At 36.2% G+C, this 21,477-nt stretch overlaps 1 protein-coding gene across 1 annotated transcript in view; it reads right to left on the minus strand.

Moving 5' to 3' along the window:
• The window catches only part of LOC102804079 (centrosomal protein of 192 kDa-like), a 60,939-nt gene that overhangs the window by 13,835 nt on the left and 25,627 nt on the right, over positions 1 to 21,477 (minus strand). Inside the window, exons 11-25 of the mRNA XM_085500713.1 lie at positions 19,244 to 19,318; positions 17,303 to 17,367; positions 12,273 to 12,458; positions 11,816 to 11,960; positions 8,384 to 10,513; positions 7,947 to 8,140; positions 7,004 to 7,234; positions 5,181 to 5,306; positions 4,633 to 4,770; positions 4,348 to 4,414; positions 3,666 to 3,811; positions 3,096 to 3,307; positions 1,921 to 2,115; positions 730 to 817; positions 332 to 496 (exon numbers count right to left, since the gene is read on the minus strand). Of these exons, the coding sequence (XP_085356839.1) occupies positions 332 to 496; positions 730 to 817; positions 1,921 to 2,115; positions 3,096 to 3,307; positions 3,666 to 3,811; positions 4,348 to 4,414; positions 4,633 to 4,770; positions 5,181 to 5,306; positions 7,004 to 7,234; positions 7,947 to 8,140; positions 8,384 to 10,513; positions 11,816 to 11,960; positions 12,273 to 12,458; positions 17,303 to 17,367; positions 19,244 to 19,318 (4,163 nt within the window). The remainder of the gene's footprint in view (positions 1 to 331; positions 497 to 729; positions 818 to 1,920; positions 2,116 to 3,095; positions 3,308 to 3,665; positions 3,812 to 4,347; positions 4,415 to 4,632; positions 4,771 to 5,180; positions 5,307 to 7,003; positions 7,235 to 7,946; positions 8,141 to 8,383; positions 10,514 to 11,815; positions 11,961 to 12,272; positions 12,459 to 17,302; positions 17,368 to 19,243; positions 19,319 to 21,477) is intronic.

Here is a 21,477-nt window from a genome sequence, read left to right on the forward strand (position 1 = left end):
GTTAAAAGCAGTTACTTAGATAGTACTTTGTGCTCTCGTCAAACTTAATATCATCTTAATAGCAAATGCAATTTTCTGTATCTCGAATATCATGTCTATTTGATTTGACAGCAATTACACGACTTTCTCAGTCAAATACATATGAAAGACGTATTGTTTTGCTAGGAAGGGCTTGCCGAAATGCACAGAAAATAATAATCTCCCATGATAGTTTCTCTGTCATTCATTATCCTAAACTTCCAATGAATGTAAATAATATAAATATAAGGAAATCGATCCGATGTAAGGTCATCTCGATACCTCTGCCTAGTATCTTTATAAATATACTTACTGTGAATTTAGTTCCACCAGTAGATGGTTTCATCACTAACTTTGCTTGCCTACTGATGATACTGGTCGGTGCAAATAGGACATGAAGTGGGAAATCCTCTAGTGGTTTAAGAATGACTTGTCTGCTGTCTGACAGATTTTCTTGATGCCCAAAAGAACTCTGAAGCTATAACATTACAAACAGAATGCGGTATATATACATGTATTCAGTGCTCCCGTCAGATATGATGCAATTTTTGTTTTAATATTTTGATATTGTACAATGTATATGTGTGAATACATTGAATACAATGAACAGAACATTTCTTGTCAGAATAAGTGTATGTGTACTACCTCTGTACTTAGTGCCAAGTAACTACAGAGATCTAACAATGAAATGAACACAATCTATGGAGATACCTGGAAGTCCTGGTGGTCTGCACGGATAAATATCCTCAACTTCAGTACATCATTTTGTAAATTATTACGTAAAACCACTTTTTGTTGTCTGTAGAACAAGAACACATTGGGATGTACAATGATTATCACTTGAAACTTATAAACACAATACAAGAAATATACAATCATCACAAGGCAAAATATTTTAGTATGATTCTAACAGAATGTTATTATTTATTTCATGTCTTTACTTTCACACAAATTGTATACATTGTTCAAAATTAAAACATCCAAGGTATTTTGCAGTCACATAAAGTGTATATTGACTGTTGATATGCATTGCTATGCTATGTTAAGATGACATCGCTTGCAAAAACTAAACTTCGTTAACCAACAATGTTTGGAGAGTAAAATTTAAGCCAAATTTAAGATATATAGTTTTGTTTATAGTAATATAGTTGGAACATAAACAAGTCAGAAGTATGGATCCAGAAGATGATTTTTTAACATTAAAATGATTGGCATCGTGTATATGATCGTCAAACAAATGTCTGTCCATATTGAGAAATATTGCTCTAGAACAGCATTAATTAAAACAAAATGGCCACCATTTTGAATACATCTATATATATATATATATATATAACATGATGTAAAACGAATATATAAAATTTGAACATAATCAGTCAAAGCACATCAGAGATATGGCTCTATAAGCGCATTCATTTAAACAAAATGGCGGCCAGTCAGCCATTTTGAATCCGATCTGAAAAATAAAATGACGTGCATCAGGAACCTGTAATCTCTAATGTATGTACCAAGTTTGAACAAAATCCATTCATAAACGCCAAGATCCAGTTCTGGAATGCCATAAATGCTTGATTTTTGATGATTTTTTAGCACAAAAATGGACATCATTCGGCCATCTTGAAGATCGTGATGTGCATATGTATAATATTATGTATGATGTATGTGTGAAGTTTTATTGTGATTGACGCAAGCATATCTAAGATACAGGTTTGGACGCACGCATGGATGCATAAAGGTCAAAACATAAGTCCCCGAACTGCATCCGAAAGGGGACAAATAACATCTCCCATACAAAAGTTTGTGCTTTTTCCCTTGTAACATCTGGGCAATTGAATTCCTAGCAACAGGAACACAAACAACCATATTCGACCAGTTATTTATATGAACAAACAACATACTCACAATGCTCTACCAATTGGAACTCCTCCCCAGTTGACAAATTGTTTATTACACAACAGCATAGACTGAGGAGATGATTTGTGTGAATGTAGAGACCCAGTACTCGTTCTTTGTGACCTGTGTTCAGACATTGTACCTTCACCTTGTAGTTTCACCTCATACTCTGGTCCATCAGGTAGTACTGACATAAGAAGAAGACTGTAACAAAACAGCATGATATAATGATATATAAGGTATCATGAAACATACTTTATTATAGCTGAAATAAATTTTGGCTGAAAAGACATTTTGGCACTTTTGTATGAAAATATAGAAGAAAATGTATTTTCACCGATTTGTGACCATATATGATGATTAGATATTTTGGTCATATATCTCGTCAGACAACATAATTACAGCACCAGTTGCATGTCCCTGTCTGCAACATTTTATAAGATATTACACCATATTATTGAGGACGCATGGCTATATATACAGTAATTGTCTGAAACCATTAGTCATATTACATTGGATTCAACCAAAAACTAATCACGTCTGCACAATATCCCAGGGCATCTATGTACCAAGATTAATCTAAATCTGTTGAATAGTACATGAGAAACAAGTGAAAATGCTTAAAGTTGGCTAATAATTATTCAAATTAGGTGATTAATGTACACAGATTTTTACCCAAAACTAATCAGGTCTGTGCATCGTCCTAGAGCATCTATGTACCAAGTTTCATTGTAATGGAATTGTTAGTACATGAAAAGCCAAAAAAATATGATTAGTAATGATGAGTACATATCACTGGAAAAGCCGTAATTTGGTAATTAATATGCATGAATATTAACCCAAAACGAATCAGGTTTGAGTTTATTTCTACAGCATCTATGTTACCAAGTTTCATCAAAATCAATTGAGTGGAACAGTGGGCCAGGAATTTTTTCAAGTTTGAGCAAAATCGTCCCAGCCAAAAAAAACACAGAAAAATTAATACATGAAAACACACACACACGTGATTTTAAGGGCAATCCTAGCGGAGCAGATTGTCAACAGACAGAAGTCAAAAAGGTACTTTACAGTGAACATATAAGATGACAAGTTTACAATTCTACATAATAATTTATTTTGTAATCATTGCATTCATTTTAATAATACTTTATCTGCTTTATTAGAAGGATAGATTAATTTTGTACCTGTCAATTGCAACTGGAGCATCAACTGGGGTGAATTTCACAACAATGTCAGTCATTTCATCTGGTTTTAATGTCAATGTGGCTGGGATAACACTGAAAAATTCCTGAGTTTGTGTTATCTTTAATTCTACTGTAATCATCAAATTACCAGCATTCTTTAATGGCAAGAATTGTGTGGCTGTCTTACCAGGAGGAGCTGCTAAAAATAGGGGCTGCAAAAGATACAAATTTGGTTAGTACTCATGCATATATCACATTTGGGGTTTGACTGCGTAAAGCAAAAACATGTAAAGATCCTTTTGAGAAAGCTCTTATGCTGATTGGTTACTATGATTATGTCATAAAGTCATGGATACTTTATTATATGATCTACCAATATTTGCTATCATTTCAGGTGATGTTCAACAGTTCAGTATGCATAGTAGAGCACATCCAGTAACTTGTACACACTATTGCTAGGTTTTATTTACTAAATTACCTGCTGAAAGTCTCCACAAGTCCATGGACAGCCAAAATGAATGGGAAATGTGTTAAGATGTCTTGCACTATATAACATATGGGCAATATTACCTTATGAAGTAACTCTTTCAATATATGCAATCTTGTAGTGCCTACTGTGACTTTGAGAGCTCTACTAGCAATGTTGTGATTGTCTGGAGTATCTAATTCAACATCAACTCTAGCAGTTATCATCTCTGCTACACCCAACACAGCCACTGTAAAACAACAAATTGCTTACGTTAACAGCTAAAAAAAACGAGCATTTCTAAACAAATTGATTATGAACAGAGTGGTAAAATATACCACAAGTGATCTTCAGAAATAAAATACATGCAAACTCACTTCAAAATCAATCAGTTGATTATACATGTATGTGTTAACTTTCATGCAAATTGAACACCGTATTTGCTCTTTTACAATCGCATCTCCGAAAGAATTGCACTTAAACCAGAAAGTGCATTTGTTGTATGCTGGGTCATTAGAATGCTACTTATTTTGACAATAGACAACAACTCTGTCATTTGTATAAACTAACAGAGCATAGAAACATCCATGGTATTTTGAAATCAGGTGAAACATGTATTAACCATGACTACTTTTAAGACAGCAGAAATCGCCTAAGTTGGTTGGTTTACGCGGTTTCCAATTTTTACTCTATCATGCTGCAGGAAGAGCATTTTGGCAATGAATTTCTTCACTCTGGCACAACAGCCCAAGGTGATTACACATTCTACAAATGATTGTTACTTACCATGATCCATATTCCTATGAGGAGCTTTGAAATCAATAAGTACTAAATGAGGATCATCAATACTGGCCTAAGACAGAGAAAATGCGGGAGTGTTAAGCAGCTACACTGTACATATGGATACAGCAAATATTTTATATTTATATAAATATTTAAATATTTATATACAGAAACATCATTGTACTTAGTTTCTAATCCTAAGACAGACCAAGGTAGACACAACAAATCGCTGGATGTACATGTTCAATATCAATTGTGTAAGGGTCAAAAACCTGTACTATTACTCACCTTGTTATCTGTTCTACCTGGAACAATAATATTGAGGACAGATGAACCTCTTGGTGTCATGGCTGTACCACCCGGTGACAGTGTTTCCAATCTAGTATCAAGTTTACCAAAACTATAACAATGCCATGCTATGGAACACTAAACAAAACAGTAAAATGAAAACAATAACTTATTCATTCTATTAAAAGAACATCTTCAATAGAAGCACATAGAAACAAAATATTGGATTTATTGTATCCTGAATCATAGAAATATTCCTTGTATTCCATGCGCTATTAATAGAACAAATACGGCAAGGCACTTTAAAACACTGTACAATTCAACTACAAAATGTTAGGAATATATCTATCCACACTTGTATCTTGACATATCATTGTAAATACAGACAGATAGTATTCAGGCTGTTATTATCATCATCATCCTAACCAACCGCCAGTGCCCAACTGATTGTTACACTTGCATAAAGTGATAGTATGATTTCCTTATCAGTTCAATGAGGGCAATATCAACTACATATACCATGACAAGAAAGAGAGTTCTCAACGCACCGCTGATATTATAAGTCTAATTGGCACAGAAGACTTTCCTCTGTTGTATATTTTTAATGCCTTTGATCTGGTATGGCCATATGCCACTTCACCAAAATGTAGACTCTGAGGGTTATCTGCTTCAACCTATCAAAAAAGAAACAAACAATATTCAATGTACACACAAAACGTGTTACATTATCAGTATCTAACCTAGATGATAGCTCACTATCCAATTTCATTCTATTGATTCTTACAAATAACAAGTCATTGAAAATGACACAGTCCCCGTCAAGTTCTCTTTGTGCTCGTCATATTAAAGCGGAGGGGTTGTCGTGAGCGTGTCCTTGAAACTTGAGTTCCAAGTGATTTTACATCAAAACACTTGTTTCGTGTCATAGTAATATAGCCAAAATAAAAACAGCCGTTATTCAGCCATCTTTGATCTGATTATGAAACACTGATATGTATGATGTATGTGCCAAATACGAATGAAAATGGTACATAAATTGTGGAAATATAGTAGTAAGGCCAAAAAGTCAGATGGCTGTCAATCGGCCATCCATGACCAGATTTTGAAACAAATTGTCATGGACATGCATCCTAACATGTATAAAGTACATGTATGTGCCAAATTTGAATGAAAACTGACAGAGCACGTCCAAGATACCGCATAAAAAAACAAAAACAAGATGCCTGCCAGTCGACCATCTTTGATCCAATTGCGAAATAAATCGTCATGGACATGTATCCTAACATGTATAATCTATGTACCAAGTTTGAATGACAACTGACAAAGCATGTCCAAAATACATTTTCAAAAAACAAGATGGCTGCCAGTCGGCCATTTTGAATGGAATCGCTAAACCACTGCATGTGCATATGTCCCACATAAGGTACTAGGCACATGCAAAGAATGAACGGAATTGGTGCACAGGATTCTGAAATATGACGTTGGATAGACTGACGCACAGACAGACGCACACACGGACGGTCGGACGGACAGACTCAGGAACTCAGACGGTCGGGGACATGTATCCTAACATGTATAATCTATGTACCAAGTTTGAATGACAACTGACAAAGCATTTTCAAAAAACAAGATGGCTGCCAGTCGGCCATTTTGAATGGAATCGCTAAACCACTGCATGTGCATGTCCCACATAAGGTACTAGGCACATGCAAAGAATGAACGGAATCGGTCCACAGGATTCTGAAATATGACGTTGGATAGACTGACGCACAGACAGACGCACACACGGACGGTCGGACGGACAGACTCAGGAACTCAGACGGTCGGGGACATGTATCCTAACATGTATGATCTATGTACTAAATTTGAATGAAAACTGACAAAGCATGTCCAAAATACGACATTTTCAAAAAACAAGATGGCTGCCAGTCGGCCATCTTTGATCCAATTGTGAAATAAATCATCATGGACATGTATCCTAACATGTATAATCTATGTACCAAGTTTGAATGAAAACTGGCAAAGCATGTCCAAAATACAACATTTTCAAAAAACAAGATGGCTGCCAGTCGGCTATTTTAAATCGAATTGCTAAACCACTGCATGTGCATATGTCCCACATAAAGTACTAGGCACATGCAAAGAATGAACGGAATCGGTCCAAGGGATTCTGAGATATGACTCCGGACAGACGCACGGACACACGGACGGACGGAGACCGAATTATAAGTTCCCGTTTTCGGACTTCGTCCGAACGGGGACTAAAAACACTGCTTCTATGAAACTCACTATAGGCCACTAACTTTTAACATTAGTGACAAACACTACTGAGTTGCATACTAATTTGAACAACTGGTTCTTGTTTATATACCTGTATATTTGCTTTTTCTGCCACAGCATGTACTGTTACAACACTGATACTAGGTGTGGGCTGTGGTATGTTGGTATTTTCAGCAACAACAAGACTACTGCTGATCTGTAAATGTGCCACAAAAATTCCTGGATGCTTGGGTACAAACAAAATGTTGGTATCTTCAGATTTCCCTGGACATATGATAGCAGATGATTTCATTATGAATGGAGTATAGTTCTCGAGGTCAACCTGAAAGTACAATATTATAGCCTCAACTCAATAAAAGTTCTGAAACTTGAATATATTTGAATGCTAAGCAAGCAAAATTTACATGCAATACAAGGATTACATTACATCATTCTGATATAATCGTCATGAAATCAGTTACGAAAATTTATTATTTTATTTATGTTCCAGTTGTGTAATGTATTACATTCACTGACTGTATAGACTCCAGTGTAATAAATATGAGTGGATATTGTGCACAGAATCAATTATGAAATGTATGCATTAGAGTTAGAGGTCTCTTGTAATAAAGTAGTCAGATTACTAACATATAAACACTTACAGTTTGTATAAACATGCATTAGCTGAATCTATATACATAACAGCAGATGAAAACTAATTGGAACTAATATAATTACTGGTATAGGCTGAATACAAACACATAAAAACACCTTACAATACAAGATCTGAACTCAACCATAACAAAGCACCTTGCCAGGGTAAGCTGATGCACATCTTAGTAGGTCATGGTAATGAATAAACCTATACTGTGTTTGTTCCATTAGAAGCATATGCTACTAAAAGAGCAAAAAATGCTATGCAGGTTCAGTAATTTGTACCACAACAATTTATCTTAGTATACACCCTGCTTAAGATTATTTATGTTAACATTTTTCCTACGTTACCTGGTAATATCACCTGTCACCCCTGGGTATAGGAAAGTAAAACAACCAACCTGTGCATCATTTGCTGTCACTGATATAAGCTTCATGGTAGAGTTGATCCACCGATTAGTTCTATTATGTATTGGTAAAGACGTCTGTACTGTTATGCCAACACAGCATACACCACCAAAACGAAGATCGCTTGGTATCACTACACCCTTAGACAAGTCTAATAAGGATGCAGATGGTGCTGCTGGCCTTGTAGCTGAAACCAAAATAAATATATGAACTAGTAATTATTCAACATACATGCAGGTGTATACCGAGCAGATCTTCTTGGATCATACAAATTATATGTGCCATTATCAGAATTCTTGTTATTGCTGTTCTTTTCCCTAACAAGCCATAATACAATGTGCATTTAATGCAATGCAATGCAACAAAGTACAAGAATACCATTATCATGTTTTGTTTCAGATGTTACTAAAAAAATAATTTATGAGCTAACCTTGTGGGGGTGCCACTGTAGCTGCAACTCTTGGAGCTAAGCCGCTGTAAACACTGGATAATACAACTCCAGATTGGCCAGGGTAATTGGGTGTTGCTACATGCTGGCTCACTTTGGCTGATGAAAATGTGGGTCTATGCACAATACCCGATTGTCCCGTTGTTGAACCAACATTTTGAGACAAAGATACAGTATTTGGTGTAGGTTGATATGAAGGGCTTGATGTTATAACTGTACTGGATGCTGGTGAAATGTTGAGACTGTGTGATGGTGATACTGATGGAACAGCATGCTTTTGTGAGGTAGTCAATGGTCTGCTGTTCAAATACTGACTGGCAAGAGTGGTGCTAAGAAGAGACTGGCTGGTTAGCAGTGTTGGCACCGTAGTTAATTGGTTTCTTGGTTGTACACCCTCAACAAATTTAATACTAGGTATTGTTTCAGTGGTAACGGCTTCATTTTTGTCATCCTTTAATGCTTTACATCCTGATTGAGCAAAATGCAGCGGAGTTAGGTCCTCTTGTGTTTTCTCAGAAAATAGTGTCTTTTTTGGAGTGCTGGAATCTAACACACTACAATCATTGAATTCTGGCACCCCTAGCTTCCCTATATATGACACATCACCACCTTCATCTGCGTCACAAACTGGTGTGCTCAGAGTCTTGGCAATGGCTGCTTTTTGTTCAATAACAGACCCATAACTGACATTGCGCTCAGGTGACCTACTAGGTTCTCTATTCTTTTTCATGTTGTAAATACTCACTCTATATTTCTCAGCACTTTTTTCTTTCTCTTCATCGGGTACATTGCTGCTGGCAAGCTGGGTGGCATCTCTACTTCTTCTATAAATGGCTGAGGGAGCTGAATGCTCACTCTTTGCTCCATAATTTATTTTTGGTTCATGAGAGGAGTCAACACTTTTTAGTTTTAAATGACTGGAAGATGTGGGTGTTGGCAATTTTGAGGATGATGTCAAAGACTGCGATGTCATAATCGAATTCATTGTTAATCCATCTAAGGATTCTCCAAAGCCGCTTGATGGCGACCTTTCTCTGGATGATTTTTTGCTCTTATGTGTCCCAATTTTTCTGCCATGTTCCTTATGTGTTGACTGCTCATCAAAAGGTCTAACAGGCTGTGGCTTGGAATGTACCAAATGTTCATTATCATTTGTAGGCATAGGATAGCTATAGGTATCGACCCTATTTGGTAGATTTAGAAAATGTCTTTGTCGCTTGGTAACAGTCTCAGGAGTAGTTCTCCCACCCCTGGATGGGCATTTCTCAGGAGGCAACCCAAACTCATGCTTTTCATATCTCTGATAATCTGTCTTATGAGACGTATTATCTGCCAACTCAGGCAAGGATTGACTTTTCTGTTTTAGCATTTGTTCCATGTTTTTATTTGGTGGAGAAAAAGAGAGTTTTCCTTTCTTTCCACTTTTCGCAGTGCCTGGTGCAGAGGAAGAAAATTCCTTGGGAATTTCTGGAAGTTTCATATGATAAGTTGGTATACCTTCAAAACCATTGTATCCCCTAGGCATAGCATGGCGTTGTTGGGGCACCTCGGGAACTTTAAACAGCTGTGACTGTCTACCAGGTTTCAATGCTTCCACCACCTCAGTAGAATCATCAGACTTGATTGGACGGAACATTCTGTCATGTGACAGCTGCTTATTTGTTACTGGTTCAGGTAGAACATGTGATTGATGAACTGGAACCTGATTGGGTGATGATTTCACTGATCTGGTTGGTCTCTCTTGATTCATAAATGGTTCACTAGGCTCAATAGTGGGTATTTTAGTTTGAGATGCATAAGTTGGTTTGGATGCAGCTGTTGTCACTGTATGAACATGCTCTGTTTGTTTTACTGCAGACTTAATAGGTTTTTGAGAAAATTTAATGATCAATGCTGCTAACTCTTCAGGGTTAGCATTATCTGAGGCATTAGCAATTGCTGTAGCTATGTCCACTATGTTTACAGAGGTATCCTGCTTTTCCTTTAACATACTACTTTGCATCAATGTATCAGCATCTCCTAACTCTTGCCTAATTCCTGCCGGTGCCATTCTCTCTTCTGGAGGAATAACCCTTGTCTGATTGGAAATGCTCTCAGCCCCAACATCATGTTCTAGTGAATGAAATAAAAAGCCATCAAGTCATACACCATGAAAGTTATATTTAAAACATTACAACAATCCTGTATAGATATTGGACCAGGGGTCTTGATCAGCTGGTTCAAGAGCAGATCTAGTAGACATGAATTAACTACCAAAAATACAAAGAATAAAATAAGAAAACATCACCAAGGTCATATTTAATTGTGCAGCAAACTTAGTACTTTTCATTTGATAAATAAATATATGTTAGGATACTACTCATCAAACTCATTAGCAAAATTTTCCTGAAGCCAAAAAGTGAATGCTCTTTGGAGAAAAAACTCAATCTGAATATTCCAAGATTATCACTTGACACAAAAACCAGTGAAATTCATTTCAAGTTACTATATAATATACTTTATACAAATGATCATTTGAATGAAATAAATCCAGGACGATTTCCAATATACTTTCTGTAATGAGTGTAGTGAAATGCACCTTTTTAAGTAAATTTACTGTATCCCTCTGACAAGATATCATTAAGGAAATGGGAAGACAACTGAAAATCACCAAGGTACCTGGTAAACTGTGCATGATACTAGGAGACCCCGAATATGGCTGGCAGGTAAACTTTATCAGCTTACAAGTGAGAGACCATATATACTCCTCAAAATGGAAGAAACAAAACCTAACTACCGGTATGCAAATTTAAGTAAGTCACTAAAAGCATTATTCCAGATTGAGAGTGAGATTGTCTTTCTTAATACCATATTTAAAGAGCAGTGGTGGTCGTGCAGAGCATGTGGGCTCATCTAATTAAATTATGAGTATTAGTTCTGACCTTGGTGCGACATGCACTAATTACCACCACTGACTTGATAACTTCCAATCACCAAAAAAATTACCTAAGCTTGATAAAGTTTCAGTTTGTAAGGTATTATGGGTCTAAGTTGCCATCTTTGTTAATATGAGACCCATATCTTGCGTGCGTGGCGAGACAACATTATCAAGAAATGTATACATTTATTATGTAGCCAGTCAGTTCCCAGACTGGAACCGGTAGCGAGTCAGTTCCCGGACTGGAGCCAGTAGCGAGTCAGTTCCCGGACTGGAGCCGGTAGCGAGTCAGTTCCCGGACTGAAACCGGTAGCGAGTCAGTTCCCAGACTGAAACCGGTAGCCAGTCAGTTCCCAAGCTGGAACCAGTAGCCAGTCAGGATACCGGATATTTGTAATGTCTGACTATTTGCCAGGCATATCTCCACTATTGTAAACAAGATGGTTAAAATATCACAATGACAATATTCTAATGTAGTTGTACATTATAAATCTTACCAATGTCATGCTCTCCTACACCAGACTTTCTTTCTTCAAAGCTGCCGTCCAGATTGATATCATGTGTGTGACCCATAGCACCAATCAATGCAATTGGACCATTAGTATGGGGTGGTGTAATAACATCTCCTGCACCAAATGTGGGCTGTAACAAATACACCAAAATAGCTTTAACAATATTGACAAACCAATGAGGCATACAAATTATACAGGTAACATGTAGCTACGCTACATATGTATAGCAAAACCCTTTCAGAACATTTATTCCTTGGACAAGATAATGGGATTCCTAGTGCCTTTACAAATGAGGCATACCAACAACACTGCATACTCACAACACTACAAACCCAGTTATGACTACTACATTTTCCATGAGCCTTGCAATAAAGTTGACTCTGCAGGATGGTAATTCAATCAACAATCAAGAGCTGATATATTAGAAATAAACGGTTCTCACTCTAATTGAAGATTGTGCTCTTGCCAAGCCCCCAAGAGCTTCAGACCGAGCACCAAGAAAAGTACCAATAGATATTCGACAAAAACTTTCATTTCCAGTAATATTATTAAAAGATAGTATAGCACCATCATGAAGACCCCACGACTCTCCTAATGGTGGGTCATCAGATGGAGGTACCATGGCATCCTGAAAAAGAAAAGACATGCATATAATAATATACATATATCTGACAAACATTTCTTGGTTCTAGAATCTCTGTTGATGTGACATTTGCATATTTCAGAAGGCTACAGTCCACAGCTGGCTACTTATTGCCACAGAATAAAAATAACAATATTTGCATTATTAGAAGTGCATCTATCCATTTATTGCATACCGATTAAAATATTCCCAGAGCATCTACCGTATTACCCCGGGCATGCGCCCAGGGGCCTGAACATACAAAATCGGGAAAAATTGGGGGTGGGCGCTTACCCGAGGACCACCCCAAAAAAGATTTTAAAAAGTTATTTTTTTTATCAGCGAAAAACTGCAAATTTGGCAAATTCGGCAAATTTGGTTGCACAACTTCCCTTTATCATATACACCCAGCGACACCGATGCCAGCTGACTGTGCTCCCGTTATGGATTCACAGTCAGCGAAGTGCTACGTTTTGAAACCAAAGCTGAGTGCTTCAAACCACTCACCAAGGTATGGATTATTGCAATATTGGATTCATCGTGAATGAAGAGAAAGCAGAATGTGAGCGCCACATGCTGCGTGGTTCATCTTGCGTCGTTAAGTTCCAATGAGTTTTTACGTAAAAACACAAACAAAACGGCCTTTTCAGGGCCACCACACACTCCCAAAAGAGAACTACCGTAACAAAACCACTATTTAAATAAATCAAACGCGTTCGATTTTGACAAATAAAACTTTATTGTTGACCCCATTCTTGGCTAAAAATCACCCTGGGCGTTTAACCGAGGATGTCCCCAACATGTTACTTTTGTGAAAACAGGGGGGTGGGCGCTTGCCCAGGGAGGGGCGCTTGCCCGGGGTAATACGGTATGTACAAAATCAGTGTTCTCCCCAGGCCAAAACAGCGTCGCGGGCCCCGACGCGATTGGATTTGCCCGCGACGCTAAGTGTTTCCTCCGCGATGCTATTATTTATCCCGTGATCTGATTTCTTCAGTCTCTCACAGACTGTAAAGTTTCCTGGCTAAATAGTTAAATCTAGAAATACATTGTATTAACGCTAATTTCCCGGGATAATCCCCTGTTGTTTCTCATTGGTTGGATATCGTTTTAAAACAACAAAGCAGTTCTATAAAGACAAAGCCGTAAGCCCCGGTGTCAAACGCTCTTTGCCAAACGTATATTTATATGCAAATGATATAGTCACACTTGGGGTCAAAAGCCACATGTTTCCGGTGTGTACGAAACGTATTTTCATTATTATTTTTAGAAATGTAGTCGTACTATTATTCTAAGTTTTGATTTTTGTCAGTATTTTTGATATTGTATTTGTTTTTTGAGATCAAAATGTGAAAAACTATATATTTATGATGTAAACAATTTTGACCTCGTGATTGTGAATCCAAGATGGCGTCACCCACGTAAGATCCAGCGAGCGTGAACTTCCCACTCGAATCGCATATTGTGCTCAGATTCGGATGAATTAAGTGAAGCATAATTGAAAATAATATATTTATCAAGAAATCGGGAATTCTAATCAAGAAACGTGTGGAAATTGGAGTGACACTTGTGTTATTTCTTGGTATAACAATGGCGACAATTCGTAATTCAGACCTCTGTTGTCTCGAATTGTTCACAATTGTGTTGAACAGACAACATCGATGATTAAAAAAAATAAAGATGGATAATTTCAGCCAGAAAAACTATTATTGCTCGAACATAGTAGCGTAAGTATCGTGACTCGTAACAGTTGTTGTACTTAACCGGAAAACAACAGAAACGGAAGACAAGCAATGAGAATAATCAACCCAATGTTTAATTTACCTGGACTGAACAGGGTTTTATAAAGTTGCTGATTGCTGGGCCAAGCAAAGAAACAGAAAACTCAGTATTTCTGCGGGACATTTGCAATACTAAACATGCAGTGCAATAATTGTATACAGATTGCACATAAAATAAATAGAAAAAAAGGAAAAAAACTGGTTTTGTTTTATTTCCCCATATGACAAACAATATGTTAATTTAGGCTAATTATATGCTAATTATTATGCAAATTAGCCGCGACTATGAACAATTTCTGGGGAAAACACTGAAAATGTTAATGAAATCTGACCAGCGGTTCTTGAGATATTCATAGAACAGACTAGACTGACGCAGTAGGGGCGATTAATTTGTTTTTGTAATTTAAATAAAATAAAAAATTTCGCAAAATGGAGGTGTTAGCGTGAAATCCCCTGTAACTGTGAAATCACCCAGACTGGTCTATTCTGCATGGCCCTCTATCGACACTGCAGGAACCCGTTGATTTTTCAACAGGTAATTATGTTAATGAGTGTTCTAATTGACAATCATCTAACCAATCACGTCTCTTCAACTGAGACTTTTTAAGTTTACCGTAAAATTCCTAATTGAGGCCGTGGCTTTAATTAAAATTTTTTCAGTGGACGAATTCAGATGCGTGAAGTCTTGGTGCGGCTTTAATTAGAGCATTCACTTCGGTAACAGTGGGAAATTTTATCAAAAACAAAAGCCAGAAGGGATAATGATATGCTATTGAGATGCACGACACTCGATTGCAACTTTGCTGCGATTATAAGCGCACTTTCGGATTTTTACACACAGACAAACTTGTACACAAACGAAAATGTATACTACAATCTCTTGAATGGACTAATTCATTAGCATCGGTATAGGTCGCAACTGAGAGACAGCTGTCTGACACAGTCGATTGCGTTCGACTACTGGCATGTTCAACTTCCGGCAGAGCAACTGTACATTCCATGTTTAATTTGGACATCGAGGAAATTAAAATAAAACAAGCAGCCTCTCGGCTGAGATAGCTCCGCTGTTAGCGATGCACATTTCAATTAAAGAACAGAAGATATCATTAGAAAATGAACAATATGCATGGTATTAATGCAATTGGACTATATTATTTTTCACCATAAATGATTGCGGTTTTTAACATGAAGTCGAAAATATCACTTTTTACCAAAAATGACAAAAATATTCACCAAAATTAGAGAATTGAAGATATCATCATGAAATGAACAAATCTGAGAGAGGGCTACCCAAGGTACATATATACACCAAGTATCAAAACATTCAGGCTTGTAGTTTTCAAGAAGAAGTCGAAAAGGTAAAACATTGACACGGACGCCGCCGGACAATCACTCATATGATGTCGGGGCACAGGTCAACATGTGTTCGTATATTAAGAGTTACCCCCTATGAGCAATGGAATCGACCTCAAACATGCTAATTATGCAAGTATTACCCATGATTCCTTCTCTCGATCATACAACAGACTCAAATGATCGAGAGAAGGAATCATGGGTAATACTTGCATAATTAGCATGTTTGAGGTCGATTCCATTGCTCATAGGGGGTAACTCTTAATATACGAACACATGTTGACCTGTGCCTCGACATATGATAAGCTCCACTCGACAAAGTCGACAGCGGAGCTAAAAAGTCAATCAAAAAAAATGTTCACATGATAACAAAAAAAATACTCAGTATATTATTTAATGTAATATATATTTATTTTCTCATTTTTTTTTTACAACGAAAAGTATATTCTAAAAGAAGTAAAAACAAAAACGAATGCATTCTTAGTAGCAAATGATCACGGTAACGGTCATGCTGCGTTTCACTCAAGTGAATAACTTACTTGTTTTCGAAGTGTTACAATTGCTGATTATTACTCAGTAGTGATTACTATAACGTACACAAAATAAATTTGTTGAATTGTTGTGAAAATTTAACTTAGTTTCACCGCAAGCGAATGATTTCGGTCACATATAAACACTTGATCCACGATATCCGCCATGTTTGTTCAAACATCTTTAGTGACTTGAAACTGTTTTTTTTTTTACCTGATAGGTCAAGTCGCTAATTAACCAATCGAAACGCTGGATGGTGCCAACGTGATTAAATTACTACCATAGCTCATTTAAATATGTTAATGTAGTTCAGCGACCTCATGGTAAACGAAACACGGAAGAGATTTACCGTTGTTGTGCAATCGTTTGGCTTTGATTTTGATGGGAAAACGGCATGATTTTTTTTTTAAATCAAGAAATTAGTTGTTTTCGAAAGATAAGCTGAGCATTGAAGAAGAATTTAACACTTATGACGATAATAACAGCTCATTGTCGAAACGCAGTTTACCACAGGCACCTGCAGTTCACGCTACCCACAATAAACCTGTACTCTGGAATAAGCGTCAATGACTACGAAAAAACCTAAATTAGACTCTAATCTAAGCGCCAGGAATCATTGAAATGTTCGAAAAATTATGCCTTAATTTAAAATTAAATGGTATATCTTTTTCTGAAATATGTGGTGGCTGTTTGATTTGTGAAAGTTTGGGGTGCGGCTTATATTGCAGGCTTTTTCCTGGGATCAAAACTTGTCAATTTCAAAATGAAACAATGTCTCAAGTTAGGGGTGCGGCTTCTATTAAAGCTGCGGCCTCAAATATGATTTTTACGGTATTTACGACGACTACATCAAACTCTAATTTCAACGTGCCGCCATGTTGGGTCTGCAGTGTGACCTTTTCCATGTTGACCTCATTATGCATGTATTTCGGCCCAACTCATTATAATATTTGCATTCATGAATATTTAATAGCAAGGAATTTCCTGCAGAATAAACCAGTCAGGGTGATTTCGCGCTAACACCTCCATTTCGCGATTTTTGTTATTTTATTTAAACTATAAAACAAATTAATCACCCCGATTGCGCCAGTCTAGGAACAGACATACATACAAACAGACAGAAAGGGCAAAGACACCCATTGTAATGCTTTGCATAAGAAAGTAAAAAAAAAATTAACTACATGCCTGCATAAAAATATTTTCCTTCTCAAACTCTTCCTGATCAGCAGCAAGCTTGGCAACAGCTTCATCTGTGAGGATGAAAAAGTAGTTATAATTTAGAACAAGTTACACCAGCCTCAGAAGTCATATGAACACACTGACTGGTCATTTATGATAAATGAAAACTGATTATTAAAAAAAAAGTGCACTTAATATTATTTATTCAGATTAATATGATTTATTTTATTTTATTTTATTAAACTGCAGGCAAAAAACCCAATCAGAACAATAAAATAATTTGACATTAAACATTGACATTTGACATTTGACATTAAAAAACAAAAATCACTTTCTAAAAAATTAAGCTACATTATTTTTAAAACTATTAAAAGTGCTATTAGAAGAAATGTGATTAAAAAGAGTGCTTGGGGAATGATGATTTTCTGACATATAATTGACATTTTAAAATATAGAAAAGCATGCGTCGCTTCCAATACATGTTGCACGAGGCTTCTTGCAACATGTATTGGAATTTCAGATAAAATGTCAACACAGTTGTAATATGAATGTAGGCATTTGTGTAAAAATACAAGTCAAGGGTGTTTCTGCAGAGGCAAATTGAAATGGTAATAAAGTGATACATAATTATGTGAAGAATAAAATACATTCCCCTTCAAACATAACAATTTTACAAGTTTCTTTTCAACCCATTCAATTTTGTTTACAAGATATTGTTGGAATGAAGACCACACTTGAGAACAATACTCAAGATTGCTCCTCACTAGTGATATATACAAGGTTTTGATAAGAGTGGTACTGTCAAAAGATTTGCAAGTACGTTTAAGAAATCCCAACATTTTAAAAGCTTTGCTAACACAGCTATTAATGTGATTATTATACTTAGGTCACATATAAGGGATGCTATTCTATATACATGTAAAATGGGATTACACTCATCTAATAACTCTATAGGCTATGGTTTTTTTACTGGTCGCTCAACATGCTAAATTAAAACCTAGTGATTATGCAATGTAGTACCCTATATGCACAATATCAAAGCAATCAGACTTGCAGTTTTCAACAAGAATTCGAAATATCACTTTTTGCCAAAAATTACAAAAATATTCATCAAAATTAGATAATTGAAGATATCATCACGAAATTAACAAATCTGAGAGAGGTCTACCCCAAGAATCTATTTGCAAATATGAAAGCATTTTGTTTAACGGTTTTGAAGAAGAAGACAAAAATGTAAAAAGCTGACGACAGACTACATACTACAGACGTCTGATGACGTCGGACAACCAAGTTTATTGAATCAACCAAAAATTATCGTTATTAATTTGCAGAAGAAAAAATTATTTTCATTCACACCTTAATTAACTTGTATTCTTGGAAAAATTATTATTTGCTTTACTGTGAGTTTTTACAGTAGATGTAAACATTTCAAAAATTTAACTTAAAGTGCTCTCTCTCAATCTTAGTTGTCTATCCACTGCACATAATATTTCATCGTTACAGAGGCCTCTTTACATATAAGCTGCAAGTTAGCATGTAATTTACATACGCTTTGCATAATAATATCTCATGAACCTCAAGATGTGGTCTAAACAAAGAGGGAACAGACATAATCAAATTCAAAACCATGTTATAACAAAGGAAACAGTATCCCAACCTTCTATTGTAGGGTTTATGAAGGCATATAACGTGACTATGATGTTTTAAAAGGTTTTATATTCACTTGAATTTTGATTACAATGCCACAGGCCCTACACACTAGGTGTGCACTTTGAGTCAAGTTTGATTTAAATCCTTCAATATAGGATCAAAATAACAGGTGTGTGTGTGTGTGTGTGTGTGTGCAATTCATAATTCTATACTTTTTTATTCAGCTGTTACAATGTATACATGGAGATAGGATTACACTGGATTACTAGAAGGATTTAGTAATACAACTATCTGTACCTGCAGGCAGGAAATCTTCATCACTATCGATACCAAACCCAAAGTCGTCATCATCACCTGAGGCTTTAAAACCACCTAAAAATACAAAATAAATTACTGTTATATTGTAGAAGGTTGATTTTTGAACTGTGACCTCATCATACTGTAGAAGCTTTCAATGCTATTCAAACGAGGTTAATGCAAAAATAATTAAATTCACTTCAGTACAAATGTATATGAAATTTTAGGCCACAATTTTGTTTACTAAAACATGTGACATGGTAACTAATAGCAACAGCCTGACCAGCTATTATTTGTAATGTGTAGTCCTTGAGCAGGAGAGGCATTATAAAATAATAACAAAATGGGAAATTTCAGACATAACACTAACATCTCTATTAATTTTCATTTAGTTTAACCACCTACTGGCAAAAACCGAATTAACTGCATCAACATAAATGACTTGAGATTCTGATTTCCTGTCCTGATTGTTTAATGGAGAATCTATGTACACTTGAGCCATCAGTAGAACAGACATACATACACAGATAGGGCAACTGCAAAGGACTCTCATTGTGTACTTCAGTTCAATCCAATTATAAACACAATGACTAGGAGTTTTCACAGTCACATAACTGCTCATCTGACAATATGCACTGTCAGCACATAAAAGTTATTTTGCAAAAATATTTCACACAGCCGTGAATAAAATAACCACTTTACATTTTCTCTATGATGGTAATAGTTACACTATCAAGAGCAACAAATTCAAATGACATGCTTGATTTATTTTTTATTGTAAGAGTTTGACTCCACAGTTTATTAATGTAGAATACTCTCACATGAAGTTTTTTTTTTTGCAATTTACAAGTTTAGCTTAAAGCGATATATCAATACAAATAAAATGTGTTCTTTCTAGTGGCTAATATTGACTTCATGACAAATCTAAAAATTAATTATTTGGGGAATTTTCATAATTTATTGACTTCTAAAATTCTGACCATTCACAAAACTATGCACCTTGTATATCCAAGATTCCACCATAATTTAATATTCTAAAAACAAGAAAATAAAAATAAAATAACAAGAACTACTGGTTTACTGAAAGCCAAAGTTGTTACAGTACAGGCAGCAGGGTTCTCCCCAGGGCTTTTCAGCACCGAGGCACTTTACTTGGGACCTCGGCGCTATGTGTTCCGACTTCGGTGCTTGATTTCATATTTGACATGCCAATATCAGATGTGCAAAAGCTTTGTTCGCCACGATGGTCAGCCCCGACCGTCACTCAAAATTAGTGACCACAACGGGAACGCTTCCGACCAGGACTATTGTCCAATTGTTATTATAATTACGTACCGACGACACGCATCCTGCCAGTCGTGGATTATAATTTGTAAACAATAGACGTAGTCGCACGATATGTAGCGGCTAGTCAAATTTGTGAAACTAGCACCTCTTTGTAAGTAAATACTTTCTGCGATGCACAGTGTTTAGATTGAAAGCTAAAATTTGTTCAAAATCAATTACACCTCGATATAACATGGTCAAAGCGGAGTTCATGATCAGTTTACGATACTCAAAAAAAAAAACAATGTAATTTTTATGATCACTACCATTCGAAAAACTTCGGATTCTACCGGCATTACCATGCGGCATTTTGATTGGTTAATGGCATTCTTGACACATCAGGCTAAAGGACACATGCCAATGTTTCACAAACATCATGGCGGGTCTGTTTTTTTTACCGAAGCGATCGAGTGATAAAAAATAATCGCTCCCGATAAAAATAAGTCGGATTTTACTTTCATTTCATATCAAAAAAAAAAAAAGAAGTACCGTTAAAGTCCTAATATAAACCGCATACGTAATTAGTAACTGCACCCCCAATTCCGGCTTCGGGGTTAAAGAGTTCTTAACAAAAATTGAAAACTTGAAAAGGACCTATTAATAACCGCACCCCCAATTCAACAAGACCATGACCGACTTCATTGTTTCAACCAGCTGTTCCAAAACGGCATTGTTCCTAATCCTATTCATTTGTTTCGACAACATGCCTAAAAATATTCACACCTATTTATTGTTGTAAGATGACAGACAGGCGTTGAAACTGCTTTTGTTCTGGCGGCGACCTCTGTCAATACTCTTTCTGAATACGTCTGTGTTTCGTAAGTTTTAGACAATGAGCTTTTATCACCGTAAAAGTGTTAAACTGAGCATTGAAGAATAATTTATCTTTCGAAAACAAATAATTTCTT

This window comes from Saccoglossus kowalevskii, chromosome 6 (genome assembly GCF_978046115.1).
Source record: "Saccoglossus kowalevskii chromosome 6, keSacKowa6.1, whole genome shotgun sequence".
NCBI classification, from domain to species: Eukaryota; Metazoa; Hemichordata; class Enteropneusta; family Harrimaniidae; genus Saccoglossus; species Saccoglossus kowalevskii.